We start from the raw sequence: 17,827 nt of genomic DNA, 5'->3' as shown, positions 1-17,827 counted from the left end.
CAATCTGTAAACATTAAAATACTCACTGTTTCAAAAGTATAGACACAAGACATAAACAATATGTGTGTTAACATGATTTTACTGTGATTAATCACTTACTAAACACATCATTTTACAACTTTGTTGCCATGACGATGTAACACTGTAAACCCTAAAACAACGATTTAAACAACTTTACAGCTGGAATCCTCTTAAGAAGAGATTTCTTCTTAACTACCATTTTCTTCTTCATTTCTAACTTAAGAAAAAAGTTACGAATATTTTGTATTCCCGAAAAAACTTCTTAAGAAAGTTCTTAACTTACGAAGCATTCAAATTCTCGAAAAAAAAATGTTCTTAAAAATCGTTGTAAATAACATCTCAAAGTTAGGATAACATCACAGTTGTCTTAAATCCTAAAAGTTAAGATGTTTAATGAATTAACTGGGATTTTCATGTTGAGTCTGATGTCATAATGGGCCGTTTACATAGAAATGTGATTTTAAGGGGGTCTGTGTATCTCAGCGAGTATTGACGCTGACTGTCACTGGAGTTGAGAGTTTGAATCCAGGGTGTGCTGAGTGACTCCAGCCAGGTCTCCTAAGCAACCAAATTGGCCCGGTTGCTAGGGAGGGTAGAGTCACATGGGGTAACCTCCTCGTGGTCGTGATTAGTGGTTCTCGCTCTCAATGGGGCGTGTGGTAAGTTGTGTGTGGATCGTGGAGAGTAGCATGAGTCTCCACATGCTGTGAGTCTCCGCGGTGTCATGCACAACATGTCACGTGATAAGATGCGCGGATTGACGGTCTCAGAAGCGGAGGCAACTGAGACTTGTCCTCCGCCACCCGGATTGAGGTGAGTAACCGTGCCACCACGAGGACCTACTAAGTAGTGGGAATTGGGTCATTCCAAACTGGGAGAAAAGGGGATTAAAAAAAAAAAAGAAAGAAAGAAATGTGATTTTAGACCAAAAAACTTTTCTGACTGTTTTGTGGTTAATTATATTTTTATTTTCAGCTTGTAAACCATGTAAATGTTATCACCAAATTCAAATGTTGTTTAATGTGCTGACAGATCATGCTTATTCAAATGGTTGTGCTGCATATAGCGCTCTCTCTTTAGAGTTCATAGAAACATGAATTATAACATTAGAAAGTGGAGACTTTCCTTTTCACGCCCCATCCACATCCCTATCGGAGATGGGCACAGCAGAGACAGCCTCTGCCACCCTTTCCCATTTACCCACCTCTTAATTTACAACGTGATATAATTATCAGTCTTCCCAAGGAGAACTTTTTCCTTGCAGTAATTTCCTCCACAAGAACCTCCAGCTCTTGTCTACTGAAGTTTTTGTTTCTTTTCCTCCATGTCAGATGAAAAGTTATCAAATGGTCAGCAGCATGTAATGTTGTTAAACTAACACATCTCACGCACTTTACATTCAAAACAATTATTGCGAGGTGCTTGCTATTTACATTTTGTCTTTTTTTTTTAAAGTTACGTTTATTGTTACAATTTAGCAGTGTTGAAGTATTGAATTTGTTGTAGGCTATATAGACAACTCCATGAGCAGGCTGTTCAGACAATGTCAAAGTCTTTTTATTCTTAAGAAAATATTTGAGAACTTCTTAAGAATTTTTCAAGAATTGCACTTACGAATTTCTTATAATTTACCCTAAGAACATTCGTAATTTTTTTCTTAACAACAGTTTTGTGAATCCGGCCCCTGCTGCTGTTCATTGTGTTGTATTGTTAGGGAGGTGTGTTCTGAAGGTGTGTTTACCTGCAGTGAGGTGTGACTCCACCCCTAATTCAACACTCACAGTAACCGCTGCTGCAGTAAGACATTTCCCAAGAAACACAAACAATCTTCAGCTGTCAATCATTACCTTGTGTTTCAGTGTAAACAGTTGGACTGAAGCCTCCATAAACAGGCTAAGTTACGCAATGTGTGTGTGTTGTGTGAGTGTGTGTGGTGAGTGTTGTGTGTGTGTGAGTGTGTGTGTGGATGTGTGTGAGTGTCTGCGTGTGAGTGTGTGTGTGTGTGTGTGTATGTATGTATGTGTGTAGTGTGTGTGTGCTATTTGTGTCTGTGTGTGTGTGTGTGCTGTGTGTGAGTGTCTGCGTGTGAGTGTGTGTGTGTGTATGTATGTGTGTAGTGTGTGCTGTGTGTGTGTATGAGTGTGTGTTGTGTGTGTTTGTGTATAAGTGTGTGTGTGTGTGTATGCGTGCACTATGTGGGTGTGTGTGGGTGGGTGGGTGTTTAGTGGATGTGATTTCATATAGCCAGAAGCTCTGCATACCTGAGACAGGCTTGGCTTGTCAAACTTTTACAGATATTACAGTCAGTGTTTGTCTTTCAGTGCAGATGTGACTGCGACTCATGCAGCATCTCACACTGAATGGTAGCTGGTTGTTTTTAGTGGTGTGTTCCAGTCAAACGTCTCATATTACTATCGCAGTAGTGACTTAAACAAACCTCTAACAGTAAGTATTAGACAGTATTCAGTATGTTTGTGCTCCAGACATGAATGATCTCTCAAATCATGTGTGATGTTGCGGAGAGGTGTGCTGGGACTTTACTAATAGATCACACTTATCATTTACACCTGAAAAAACCCCATAGACTTACACTGAAGGGAATCCAGTCTGATCTAGAGAGAAGAATATCACAGAGACTCTTGAGACAGTACACAACCACCTAGCAACCACAAAGCAAAATTCTAAAAACACCAGGTTCTTGGTAACTGCATAGCAACACCCTGGAAACCACCCACATCACCCTAGCAACCGCAGAGCCACAACCTGCCAACCCCTCACAACACCTTAGCAACCGCACACTCTGGCAACCACCCAAAACACCCTAGAAACCATATAACCCGTTAAAAACCACTCAGAAGGCAAAAACCGCAGAAAATGTTGTGATACATTTTTTTTTTCCAGTTCTTTTTTTTCTCTCACTTTTGATCCAGATGTTGGTTTGGATTATTTCTATCTGATGTGTTTTTAATGATCTGCCATGTTTTTCCTGCTTACTATCAGACAATAAAGAATTAAAGGGCTCTCAGGGACTCACTGCAGGGCTGGTTGCCATGACAGCGTGACGTCGGGTCAGTGTAATGACAAGTCATTATTACATTACAGGGAAATGCCCAAGACAGTCACTGTGTTTGTGTTTCAAAACATTTGACTCTTTAGGACATTGTGTGTGTGTGTGTGTGTGTGTGTGTGTTGGGCATTCACAGACTTCACTCATATACATTACACAATCACAGTTTTTTTTTTTTTTCTTGTGTGAGATTACACAAGAAATCATGAACATCTCTATCAATCACTAGAACATCACCAGTGTCTTTCAACACACTTGCCTGTTTGCTGGTGTAAGCTGGTCTCCCTGGTAAAGCTGGTCTGTAAAGCTCCCCTCTTTTTCGAGGGGTTTTGAGCCTTTGTCAGCTGCTCATGCTTGGAGACCAGCTTAAACCAGATAAGGCTGGTTTTAGTTTTTCATCAGGACAGTCAGGGGTGGGTAAAAATATAAGTTTTCCGATCTGCAATCTTCATTTCAATCATCTCGATCTCGATTGTTAAATCCCAAGTTGACCTACATTTACATTTATGCATTTGGCAGACGCTTTTATCCAAAGCACTTATTACAGGGACAATCCCCTGGAGCAACCTGGAGTTAAGTGCCTTGCTCAAGCACACAATGGTGATGGCTGCTTCTGATTACCAGTTCTGTGCTTTAGCCCACTACACCACCACCACTCACTGATCTGTTACTCTGTGCACAACCCTCTACAATGAGAGTAAATCACTCGCATATGAGACCAAATTTCACTCTATGCAACTGAAAATGTGTGTGATTCTCCACTGGCTGGTAAAGGTTGAGATTTCACTCAGCAGTGATTGAAGAAGTTCAGCAGCGACATCTTTTCTCTGCGTGTTGAGAGTAAAAGTTCGGTTTGACTCGTTCTGTGTGAGTCCAAAGACGAGATCCACACAATCCATCTGTCACTGAATAATGTCTCTTTTAATATTCTTTAATATGCTGTTTACAAAACAAAAGAAACATTCATTCTAATCACACATAACACGAATATGAAATAAACTAAACACTTCTGTGTGACACTCGCTGAACTGACCCTATTCTTAAAGAGACAGTACTGTTTCAGTGCTTGTTCTACATATCAATGTAAACACTTTAAAATAGAGAAAATTATGCATGTCAACAATTAACATGTAGCAATATATGCAAGATAATATTTGCAATTTCAAGACTTCTTTCAGATGGAATACATGGAATTTATACATTTTTGAAAAGCTAAAATGTGACAAATTATAAAAAAAAATATGAATACAAAAAAAATAATAATATAATGAAATAAATAATATTAATCAAATAAAAATTAATCAAATTTAGCTAAAATAATAATAATAATAATCAGAGTAAATCGAGATCTGGTGAATCTGAATCGATTAGAATTGGGAAATCAGTATCAATATTCAGCCCTAGTTTTTAAGCATACAGGCCTCAGAGAAATCAGCAGAGATGTAGAATGTGTTTTTCATATTTCATGTAGTTGTGCTGACAGCTCATGAGCAGTTGATAAGTGTGTTAATGAGATATGATCGTGTGTTTAGTAACGGTTTGCAGATCAAAGCATGTTGACAGTAGAAGGTTTTTCTACAGACACCGCTCTCTGAATCCTGCAGCTCAGTGTTATTGTACATTAGACGTGGTTTTATGACACAGATTACAGTCTGTTTTACTGTGTGTGAGTCACTCATGTTTACAGTAACACTGCCAATAAAACACTTTATCAGGCTGGACATGAACATCTTTGGCCCTCAGAAATGAGATTTATAGAAAAATGTATGGCTGTTTCTGACTGCTGATACAATCTGTTGTTGGATGGATGTTAACAGGATGTTGGGGAATTTCCCCAGATATTATAAACAAAACTGCACTCACAACAGATTTAATGTTCAGTGTTGAATAAGTGAAGTGGTGTGACTGCGGACCATTCACTAACTAGAGAGAGTTTGTGTGATATTATAGAACATTGCACGTCACTAAAACATACAGTAGCAGTATTAGTCACCACGTAAACCACACAATTGTGTGTGGCCCTGCCATGGAAATCAAAATGGAAAACCCCTGAAAATATATTAGGGCTGTCGATTTTATGTGTTAATTTAGGGCAGTTATTATATAAGGGATAATCCATGAATAGATGTGCATTAAAAGATTTTAATGAAACTCATTTAATTTCTATTCTTTGTCATTTTCACATTAAAGAGGAAAAACCGCCATCGCAGACGTGACGTTTCTCTGTTACAGACGTGACAGCAGTAAAAATCCAACCATCCAAAACACTTTAAAACCTGTAGACTTTGACCTCAGAGACACCCGTATGGTAGCTGAATTAAGACTGAACACGCGATATGATCTTGCATGATTATTAAACCACAAAAGGTTGCGGTTTTTAAAACCGTCTTCATTCTGACTCCAGCCAGGTCTCCTAAGCAACCAAATTGGCCCGGTTGCTAGGGAGGGTAGAGTCACATGGGGTAACCTCCTCGTGGTCACTATAATGTAGTTCTCGCTCTCGGTGGGGTGTGTGGTGAGTTGTGCGTGGATGCCGCGGAGAATAGCGTGAAGACTCCACACGTGCTACGTCTCCGTGGTAACGTGCTCAACAAGCCACGTGATAAGATGCGCGGATTGACGGTCTCAGACGCGGAGGGAACTGAGATTCATCCTCCGCCACCCGGATTGAGGTGAGTCACTACGCCACCACGAGGACTTAGAGCGCATTGGGAATTGGGCATTACAAACTGGGGAGAAAAAATTAATTAATTAATTAAAAAAACATCTTCGTTCAGTGCTTCAGTCAGCGATGTGTGATCATGTGGCGCCCTCTAGGGGGTGTGTGATGCACAGCGCTGCAATATTAGATGATGTTTATCATATTATATTTCTAATCGTCTTGCCAGACAGCGAAAGATGCATTTGATAATTCCCGGTTTCTTTCTCTCTGCCTGTGTGCAAAACAGTTAAATGTTAAGCCATACTTTCCTTTCAAGCCTTATTGGTGTGTAAGAGGAACATGCAGGTGCATTTCTAATTATCTTCAGTAATATGGGGCTGATGAACACTGGCAACTTTACTGTTTCTTTTTGGGGGGGGGGGGGGTTTCTGTAGCACTTCACAGCTGAAAGATGGCATTGCATACCTTTATGGTATGACGGTTAATCCCAGCTCTGAGACTCATCACACTTGCAACACTATATTCACAATGCCTCATTACGGAGGACAGCAGAGTAGGCACATTAATATAGAACTGTGATTAAAACTGACTCGAATACCTGTGCATTCAACGGTTTTAACTAAAAATGTTAATGGTTTTAACCAATCAAAATCGAGTATTCAAATAGACCATGGGATAAATGAAAAATAACGTTATAAAAAATTAACAAAAGTAATCATACCCCCCGACCTGTGTGCATATTCTGTAAAATGGAATGTCCCGACCATCAGAGCAATTTAAGTTTGATGTACCAGTTTGATGCAGTGGGGGGCAGTCAGCGCGACTCCAGCTGTACAGACAACATGCCTCAATTCAATGAGAGGACCAGCAGAACCTTCCACAGATGACAGCTGGAGGGAGCACAACAGAACGCAGGGATCTCGAGATGCGTTCTTCAAATGTTCAAACTATGTTTAAATTGATACAGCTTTCTAAAAACACAAAACGCTTATGACTCGAGGAGCTGAAAACTAGTGAGATGCGACGCAGCCAAAGTGAGATGCTCCAAAAGTGTCCATCTGAAGCAAGAGTACATCGACCAAAAATTACTGTACTGTAGGCCAATAATAGGGTTATATTCAGTTATATGGAAACAAAACAATATTTACAAATAATAGACACTTTTTGTATTGTCTAAATGCTTTAATTGTCTGTTGAATTATCTGAATTATAATATTTATTAGGCCTATAAATATGTATAATTATATTTATTATTCTAAATTACCTTTATACATTACCATGTAATTAATTCAATTAAAAAATGTAATTGATTGACAGCCCTAATATATACAGTATATATTGTATAGAGATGTCTATTATGATGATTTATTTCTGCAGTATTTCACATCAGTGGACAGAAAGAAATCACTTATATTTGTGTCTTTCAGCAGTTCAGACTTACAAAATATGCCATCTTAATTGGATTATTATTGACTTATTGATCTCCTTGATTAAAGGTTTGATTACACATAATGTATAATGAACTGTTTCCAGAATGTTCCTGTAACAGAGATTACATTAGCTTTATCTCAGTCCAGTGTTGAGCAACACATTCACACTGAACATGTCATATCCAACACACACACACTCACTCACTCTCACACACACACACACACTCACTCACTCTCACACACACTCACTCACACACACACACACACACACACACACACACACACACTCACTCACTCTCACACACACTCACTCTCACACACACACACACACACACACTCACTCACTCTCACACACACTCACTCTCACACACACACACACACACTCACTCACTCTCACACACACTCACTCACTCACTCACACTCACACACGCACACACTCACTCACACTCACTCTCACACACACACACACTCACTCACTCTCACACACACTCACTCTCACACTCACTCACTCACACTCACTCTCACTCACACACACTCACTCTTACACACACACACACTCACGCACACACTCACACTCATTCTCGCACACACTCACACTCACACACACTCTTACACACACACGCACACACACACACACACACACACTCACGCACACACTCACTCACACTCACTTACACTCACACACACTCACTCTCACACACACTCACTCTTACACACACACACACACACACACACACACACTCACGCACACACTCAAACTCACTCTCGCACACACTCACACTCACACACACTCATGCACACACTCACACTCACTCTCGCACACACTCACTCACACACACTCACTCTCACACACACTCACTCTCACACACTCACTCACACACACTCACTCACTCTCACATTCACACACACTCACTCACACTCACACACACTCACTCTCACAGACACATGCACACACTCACTCACACACACACTCACACTCACACACACTCACGCACACACACTCACACACACTCACTCTTGCACACACACACTCTCACACTCACTCTCACACACACTCACACACACACTCACTCTTACACTCACGCACACACTCACTCTTGCACACACACACTCACTCTTGCACACACTCACTCACACTCACACACACTCACTCACACTCACACACACTCACTCACTCACACACACTCACTCACACGCACTCACTCACACTCACACACTCACTCACTCTCATACTCACACACACTCACTCACACTCACACACTCACTCTCACAGACACATGCACACACTCACTCACACTCACTCACTCTCATACTCACACACACTCACACTCACACATGCACACACTCACTCACACACACACACTCACGCACACACTCACACTCACACACACTCACTCTTACACACACGCACACACACACACTCACGTACACACTCACTCTCACACACACTCACACACACACTCACTCTTACACACACACACACACACACACACTCACGCACACACTCACTCTCGCACACACTCACACTCACTCTCGCACACACTCACACTCACTCTTGCACACACTCACTCACACTCACACACACTCACTCTCACACACACTCACTCACTCACACTCACTCACACGCACTCACTCACACTCACACACACTCACTCACTCTCATACTCACACACACTCACTCACACTCACACACACTCACTCTCACACACACTCACTCACTCACACTCACTCACACGCACTCACTCACACTCACACACACTCACTCACTCTCATACTCACACACACTCACTCACACTCACACACACTCACTCTCACACACACTCACTCACTCACACTCACTCACACGCACTCACTCACACTCACACACACTCACTCACTCTCATACTCACACACACTCACTCACACTCACACACACTCACTCTCACACACACTCACTCACTCACACTCACTCACACGCACTCACTCACACTCACACACACTCACTCACTCTCATACTCACTCACACACACTCACTCTCACACACACTCACTCTCACACACACTCACTCACTCACACTCACTCACACGCACTCACTCACACTCACACACACTCACTCACACTCACACACACTCACTCTCACAGCCACATGCACACACTCACTCACACTCACTCACTCTCATACTCACACACACTCACTCACACTCACACACACTCACTCTCACAGACACATGCACACACTCATTCACACACACACTCACTCTCACACTCACTCTCTCACACACTCACTCTCTCACACTCACTCTCTCACACACACTCACACTAACACACAAACACACACTCACACACACAGAGACATGCTTGTATTGCAGCTGAGTCAACAGTCTGATAAACACTGAACTGATGTGTGTGTGTGTGGGTGTGTGAGCTGTGGTTTAAACGTGCTGAATGTGACACATCAATGAGTCACTCTGATGACTAACCCACTAATCTAAGAGCACAGATATCAGTTTCCCAGACTCATACTGTACATAATAAAGAGATCAGCTCCACATGTCACATCATTTCAAAGGAATTTATTTCTTTTCACAATGACACATTAAACTGCTCATTGTAAACACACTGCATACATGTGTGTGTAAATTACATAAATATGCATGTCTGAACAGACTGTCATGAATCAAAGCAGGAACTTCTGAAACACACTGATCTGATCAAGATTCAAATCATTCTGTTCAGTCACTGTGTCAACTGTACCTAATTAGTTCAGCTAATAAAGGTTTATATTCTATATATATATATATATATAAATCTTATAAAAAAATATTGTGCAACACAAAAGACAGCACGTACAAATATAATCAACGATCACGATTTCTGTGTGAATAGTAGGGATAAAAAGAGAATGTAATCCTGTAATTAGACTGATCAATCAAACACATCTGATCAGTTTAAGAATACAGATGTTACGTGTAAAATAAAACAGTGATTTTAAAAGTGAAAGTCGCCCTGCAGTATCACACGTGCCGGAATAACCAGCACTGGACATTCATTTGAGTGAGAAACAAAATAATAATTCACATTTACACATTAAAGCAGGTTCATGTTAATACATTTCCATAAGAAGCTTCAAAGTTCCTCACATGTTGAGAGTTTACCGCGGTGAGACGCCTCAGAACTTTGGTAACCGCGAAATAAACACAAATATACAGATAATCTCCACGTCGCTTTGACCTGAGCAAAAACAATGAGCTGCTAGATTCATAAAACTCAAATAAATATACATCATATTTACATTTATGACACAAAATATACAGTTATAACAAAAACAAAGTCGGCAAGTAAAAGTAACCTCTTCAGACCCCAATTATGTTCCAAGGACAACAAAATAAATTATGATCATTCTTTATTTCAAAGAAAGATATTTTGTTCAAAAAGTAACAATGTGTGAAATGACACTCATAGTTTCACTTCGCAGCATCTATAACTCGTTGTGATTCAGGTGACGCCAAAAAGACAAAAACCTTTCAAAAGCGCAGAAAAGTGATGTCCATAGGAACAGATGCAGAGTCTGAACGGGGTCAAATTCTGTGTTGTGTTCAGAGATATGTTTTTAATAAAGCTGTCCATTGAAAGGCAACACAGGCATCATTACAAACGGTCGGTTTGTTGAAAATCCAGTTTGAAATCAACAAACATAATCAGACATGCAGTTTTAAAGTTCAACCAGACATCCATCAACACTGAGCGAATGTTTTAAGCGCTGCATCTGATTTCTCTCGCGGTTAACACGTCAAAGCGGTCAGAAAATCTCTGAAGGCATTAATGAACTCCATGTTAACAGTGATATATCATAAAACATCTCTTCCATTTCCAATCACTTTAAGACAATCTGCTGCCAGCGAGTTAATCAACATTAGTACATGAAAGATCACGTTCAGTGAACAGTGTCAAATTCAGAAGCAGAAATCTGTTCTTCTGCTCAAACGGTCTGTAACGTCGGTCATCGTGTTGACCCAACACAGTCACAAGCAGCTCTTCAATGAGGAACACATGCTCCACGCAGTGATGTCATCGTGTGTTCACCACAAACACAAGATGTAGACGGTGACACGAGAGGGTCCTGAACGTCCCCTGGAACGCCTCAATCCTCCGTGTCGGGCTGAACTCCCAGTATGCTGTGCAGCTCCTCCACCGTGTATCCCAGCAGGTTCTGCAGGTCGCAGACAAATCGATACACGTAGCGTTTGCCGGACGTCTTGTGGATGATGTTTTTATCGTAGTAATAGCGCAGTCCTCGACTCAGCTTCTCGTAGTTCATTTTGGGCTTGTTCTTTCTCTTTCCCCAGCGACGCGCCACCTGATGAACATGAAAGGAGTGACGTTAGATCACTGAACCGAACACACAGACACAGCACTCATAATCACAACACTGAGGAAGCACCGCTACACAGTTAAAAAAGCCAAATAAAACTTTATCTGTGTACTCTAAAGAGTGTTTGCAAATAACTGGATTGTGAGCTACAGACACAAATGTTATCCCATTGTTGTCAGATTTAATTGCATATTTAGGGCCTATTATTTGCACAATGCAGAAATCCAGTCATGACAAAGAAATCAATCAAATATCATCAGATGCACAAAAAAGAAAATTAAAATCGTGATTTGTCTTAATGTGATTAAGACTGTGATTAAGTCTAAAAAAAAATATACAGTCTGCATGTGCTGCGCGCTTCAACGTGAATGCGTGATGCCATTTATGAACTGAAAATACTGCATCACACGCACAGTGTTTGTGTAGTATAGATGACACCACGTCACAAATGAATGGGGGTTTGGGGCAAATAATTCCTGATGTTGTTCTTAATATTGAATTTTAGGCTTAGTTATGCATTTTACTGCTTGTTAATGAACTGGTCAGGGTTAAGAAGTATTTAACACATTATGTATGTTATATATTATGCTTTTTAAATAGTTAGAAAAAAATTGCCCTCATAAACAGTAAAAAAAATGTCCCTAAGAATCAAATGCTTAAAGGAATATTCCGGGTTCAATTCAAGTTAAGATCAATCGACAGCATTTGTGTCATAATGTTGATTACCACAAAAATTAATTTGACTCTTTAATAAAAGCACAAATGTGTGTTCCAGTGAGATAGTTACAATGGAAGTCAATGGGGTCAATCTGTAAACATTAAAATACTCACTGTTTCAAAAGTATAGACACAAGACATAAACAATATGTGTGTTAACATGATTTTACTGTGATTAAATCACTTACTAACCACATCTGTGGAAAGATATAGACAATTTTACAACTTTGTTGCCATGGCGATGTAATGCTGTAAACCCTAAAATGACGATTTAAACAACTTTACAGCTGAAATAATACATGAGTTTTAACAGCAGAATTAATGTAAGTGCTTTTATAAAATTATAAGCTTCACATTTCTGACTTTAAACCCTCCAAAAATTGACCCCATTGACTTCCATTGTAAGTGTCTCACTGGAACACACATTTGTGCTTTTTTTAAAGAAAAGGAGGAACGAGTCGAAATTAATTTTTGTGGTAATCAACAATATGACACAAATGCTGTCGATTGAGTCTTAACTTGTATTGAACCTGGAATATTCCTTTAATAGTACAGTTATTTTCTGGCACTGAATGACAGATTTATAGATATATATATATATATTTATTTATTTAATTAAATTACCAGATGTTGTCTGGTTTAATAATCACACTCGGCCATACAGCGAAGTGTTTATCTGGAGGTGAAATAAATTACGGTCAAAAACACAGAAACTGAAAATGTTTCACTCCGTTTTCCACCAAAACAAAAGGCTGATATGAGTGAACGTGTGAAATCAATTAAAAGAAACTCAGTGTTGTGCTGTGTTCTGATTAGACTCTTTCGATGATAAAACTGAACTGAAACTTTAAAACATGGAATTCAGAGAAATATAAATTGGAAAACACGGAATTTGGAAAACAATCAAACAGAAATGCTCCGATTACAACGGGAGTCTACAGTGATCATTGAACGGTATAATGACCTCATCGGGGTCGGTGAGTTTGAACTCCCATCCGTCGCCCGTCCAGCTGATGATGTTCTGACAGGTGGAATCAGTCAACAGCTCCAGGAGAAACTGCCACAGCTGAATCGGCCCACTTCCTGTTCAGCATCAATGACAGACATTCATTGTCATTCAGTAATTAAGAGTGAAACAACACAAAAGTTGAGCTTATTATGTATTATGGAGACGCACCAGTGAATCCCGCGAGCACCGCTGCAGGTATGACGGGTTTGCCGTGTTCCAGCGGCTCGTTCCTCTCCTGAACGTAATCTTTAAAGGACAGACCCTGTTTGCCGAGACTCAGTGGATTGACAGTGATCTCCTCTTCAAAGCTGTCGTAGGACGGGACACGCTGAGCGTCGGCGAGGGAGGAATGACTTCCCCACGAACGCAGAACGCTCTCGGAACCCTCGATGTTCTCCACGCTCTCCACTGACGTCTGCACACGTGAGGACACTACACACAAACACGACAAGAGTCACTGTGACGTTCAATTCTTTAAGTAATTCTTGAAAGACTGAAATTAACTTCTCACCGCAGGTTGTAAACTTGTAATTTTACGTTTTGAATCGTAGTGGTATGAAATGAGTGTTTGTGAACAGACCTGCTGTAGTGAGGTGTGGAGCAGCTTTAGCGCTGGTTAACTCTCGTGTGATGTAGCTGACACTGACGGTGCTCAGTTCAGGTTTGGGATACATGGAGATCTCCTGACCAGACGACATCAGGACGGATTCATCCATCTCAAACAGCTCTCGCAGGAGACTGCTGCAGCTGTCAGGAACCTTCAGAGAACATTCCTCCAAACTCACACCTGCACACACAAACACACCATCAACCTCACGAACAGACTGAACACAACAGATCATCACAATGTTTGAGTGTCACTCTGATAGAGCATTTCATTTACACAGATTTTATTTCACAAACTCTTACCGTTACAGCTGCTGCTCGTCCAGCTGACTCTAGTCGGGCGACTCGAGATCTTCGCCTCTTCATCGTCTTGACAAGCTGCAGAAGATCAGACACAAACATGAGCGGATGCATCACGAGACACTCAAAACAGATTTGAGAAAGTCATGTCATTTCTCCATCACCTCTCATCATCTGCTCCAGATGCTCCCATAGAATATCACCCACGAAATCAGGAGCCAGATCCAGGAATCGCTCTTTTCCCAGGTCACACAGCTCCTGTCCACTCATGTCAAACTTAAAGAAGTTGATGTTGGTAAGACTGAATTCACCCGACGCCCAGTACAACCACTGCAAAACCTGCTGCTTCGACCATTTACACGGATCTACAGGAGAACACAATTCAATCAGACACATATATAAAGACAGTATATACTGTATAGAGAATCTAAATTCAATACATTTCACCCCAAAGTTCAAAGATTTGTAAAGTTTGTTATTTAGATTTGGAATAATAGATATTGTGCTAAACAAAAGTGAAAATAATTATAAAAAATAAACTGAAATATATTTGAATTGTTACATTTTAAATTAGAATTTGCAGTAATGTTCATTCAATGTTCATTTTCAGTTTTATATCTTAAGCAAATAGTTAATCATTTTGAAAAATGTTCAAACTACTTACAATTATCAAGCATTTCATTTAATGAATATATGAGCTACTTTTGTTGTGAATCCTGTTCAGGATATTGTGTTTTTAAGGAAACGGTGTATTCACAACACAAGTTACACATTCTGACTAGCGTGTCATTTACTGTAGTTCATGTTCAGATGTAAGTTATGTTTATGTTGAGGATATAGCACCACGTGAATAAATCATGGGTTAGTGCGTTGTTAATATCTTGCACCAGGGACTAAAAATGAAATTTCGGTTCATTCTGAGCAAAAACTGTATTTTTTCGTTCCGGTTCAGAATCCGCAGTCTCCTTTACAAATGGTTACCGGTTAGAACGAAATAAAAGAACGGTTAATGATTTTCTTTTTAAAGTGAAAAACTATTACTAATGGGTGGGTGAAATATCAGCTGCAGTGTTGCCAGATCTCACAAGAGAAACAAGCCCAAAATAAGACTTGTCTCACCAAAATAAGCAAATTTTTTCCTGTGTGGTGGATTTATCAGCATAGAAATCATAACAAGCAGTTGCCCAATTCCCAATGTGCTCTAAGTCCTCGTGGTGGCGTAGTGACTCGCCTCAATCCGGGTGGCGGAGGACGACTCTCAGTTGCCTCCGAGTCTGAGACCGTCAATCCGCGCATCTTATCACGTGATTTGTTGAGTGCGTTACCACGGAGACCTAGCGAGTATGGAGGCTTCACGATATTCTCCGCGGCATCCACGCACAACTCACCACGTGCCCCACCGAGAGCGAGAACCACATTATAGCGACCACGAGGAGGTTACCCCATGTGACTCTACCCTCCCTAGCAACCGGGCCAATTTGGTTGCTAAGGAGACCTGGCTGGAGTCACTCAGCACACCCTGGCTTCAAACTTGCGACTCCAGGTGTGATAGTCAGCGCCAATACTCGCTGAGATACCCAGACCCCCGGTGGTGAAATGTTTGATGAATAAGAGTATGGCACAAAATTAAACTATTAAAAAATGTAAATGTAAGGGATGTGCACAATTAATCGACTAATCGAGTACTCGTTCTGCAACTAATCGACTATTAAAAATACTACTTGAATAGCACAAATTGATTTTCCTTGGCAACGCTGAATTATCCTGTACTTTCCCTCTGAATCTCTCATCAAATCTCGCAGTTATAATTGTGTCATTAGTGCATTAAGGAATTTAATGAGTACTGAATTAATTAATTTCCAATATACAAAGTTGTTGAAGTTAGCTTATTTTGAAACCATTTTTGGATACATGTGTGAATTAAACAAAATATAAATTCCACGTATGTGTCACATCTGCTATTTTTAACTTACATTTCATAGTCAATTTTTATGAACTAGAGGACTCGGCAATAAAATTACTCAATGCACCACAAGTTTCTCTCTGTTCACTAAAGCAGTCAGGATTCAGATTTTACAATAAGACATCAAATAGAGGAACCAAATGTGTTGATCGGAATAAATAGTCATTTCAGTGGTTTCCTGCTTTCTGCAGCCAATAATTCCCCACACAAAACACATTGTGGTCGACAGAAGCGCTTCTGTAAAACACTCATCTCCATCTCATGTGTGTTCAGGAGACTCACTGTTTGAGATGCCACAGATGCGCTGGACTTTAGAGAAGCCATTAAAACTGTCCTTCAGCGCCTGACTCATCACCGCTTTACTGCAGGGCGTCAACAGAGGCACCGAACACACCGCCACATCTGAAACACACACATCCACATACCAAACATCTGATGTGAGTTATAGGATGATGTCACTCTGTAATAATGTACACTATTAGTCAAATGTTTGGACACACATTCTCGTGATCTTAAATGCCTTTTAATCTAAAGCATTATGCTTCAAATCTAGAAATTAGTTTTCTAGACAAATTTTAACTGTGCATAAGCATGAATGGTAAAACTTTATTTTAAAGATCAGAACTTGGACAGTAATTACTGACTAATAATTACACTTAGTCATGAACTTGTTTGGCATTATAATGCATTTATGAGTCCTTCACTGGCTGATTTTTTATCACGCCCTATAGTTTCTTTACATTTAAAATGAACTTATTAGCTAAATATACTGTATATATTATTAGCTAGAATTCTTTATAATTTCTCAGTACACTGTGTGAATGTGCAGCTTATAGGTGTAAAATAAATATACAGTAAAATGTGTTTTAACATTCAAATGAGCTGAAAAGCACCGTGTTTTATACAAAAGTGGAGACAGTACTGCAGTTATTCCAGATGTTTAGCCATATAATTATATTATATAATAATATAATGCAACTGTTTGATTTGATTAATTAAACACTAGCTATTGATAGCTTCAGTTTTTACCTAATAAAGGGGCTATTAGGCAAGAATAAGGATTCAGCCAATAACACACTAATAAAAGCTTTATAATGCCCATAACTACTCAGTTACAAGTGTAATTGTTAGTCATTAATTACGTGTTAATTTCTGATCCCTAAAATAAAATGTTACCATATGAATGTCTTTACAAAACTCCAATTTGAACATAAATGTAATGATTTGTTTGAATATATGTTGGAGCAGATGGTGAAGGTAAAGCAGTGATATATAATACTGTGTAAAGCTCGCACCTCATTTATAAATATAAGACAGTTTGGATTTGTTTAAAATGTTTTGGTCTCTACATAATTCCCATTCCCATATTTCTAATGGCAGTAATGATAAAGAATGAGTTTGTGTGTCCAAGTGTTTGTCTGCTGGTGGTTTATGGTGGTCTTGTTTACCCTGTGAGAAACAGTCTAGACCGGATGGGACCTCTTGCGCGGGCAGCTCCTCTTCTTGCACAGGATAAAACCCCAAGAACAGAGACATGGGGTCTTCAAACATCTCGAACGCCACCTGACGCTGAGAACATAAAACACGCCACTTTAATGAGGCAGGAAATCATAAAGACTGATAAACACACACACACACACACACACACACACACACTAATTGTACGTTTAAACTTCAGACAGTGATTCAAGATTTTTTTTT

General features: G+C 39.9%; 2 protein-coding genes across 9 annotated transcripts in view; both read right to left on the bottom strand.

The window, feature by feature from the left end:
• LOC127433095 (ATP-sensitive inward rectifier potassium channel 15-like) overlaps window positions 1-17,827 on the bottom strand; it is a 344,355-nt gene that overhangs the window by 221,014 nt on the left and 105,514 nt on the right. The window lies entirely within an intron of this gene.
• The window catches only part of ets2 (v-ets avian erythroblastosis virus E26 oncogene homolog 2), a 9,807-nt gene continuing 1,697 nt past the window's right edge, over window positions 9,718-17,827 (bottom strand). Inside the window, exons 3-10 of the mRNA XM_051684747.1 lie at window positions 17,575-17,695; window positions 16,409-16,528; window positions 14,328-14,528; window positions 14,167-14,241; window positions 13,838-14,044; window positions 13,426-13,689; window positions 13,213-13,331; window positions 9,718-11,516 (exon numbers count right to left, since the gene is read on the bottom strand). Of these exons, the coding sequence (XP_051540707.1) occupies window positions 11,301-11,516; window positions 13,213-13,331; window positions 13,426-13,689; window positions 13,838-14,044; window positions 14,167-14,241; window positions 14,328-14,528; window positions 16,409-16,528; window positions 17,575-17,695 (1,323 nt within the window). The 3' untranslated portion in view covers window positions 9,718-11,300. The remainder of the gene's footprint in view (window positions 11,517-13,212; window positions 13,332-13,425; window positions 13,690-13,837; window positions 14,045-14,166; window positions 14,242-14,327; window positions 14,529-16,408; window positions 16,529-17,574; window positions 17,696-17,827) is intronic.

Source organism: Myxocyprinus asiaticus, chromosome 42, assembly GCF_019703515.2.
Source record: "Myxocyprinus asiaticus isolate MX2 ecotype Aquarium Trade chromosome 42, UBuf_Myxa_2, whole genome shotgun sequence".
NCBI classification, from domain to species: domain Eukaryota; kingdom Metazoa; phylum Chordata; class Actinopteri; order Cypriniformes; family Catostomidae; genus Myxocyprinus; species Myxocyprinus asiaticus.
This window is presented reverse-complemented; position numbering and strand designations above follow the sequence as displayed.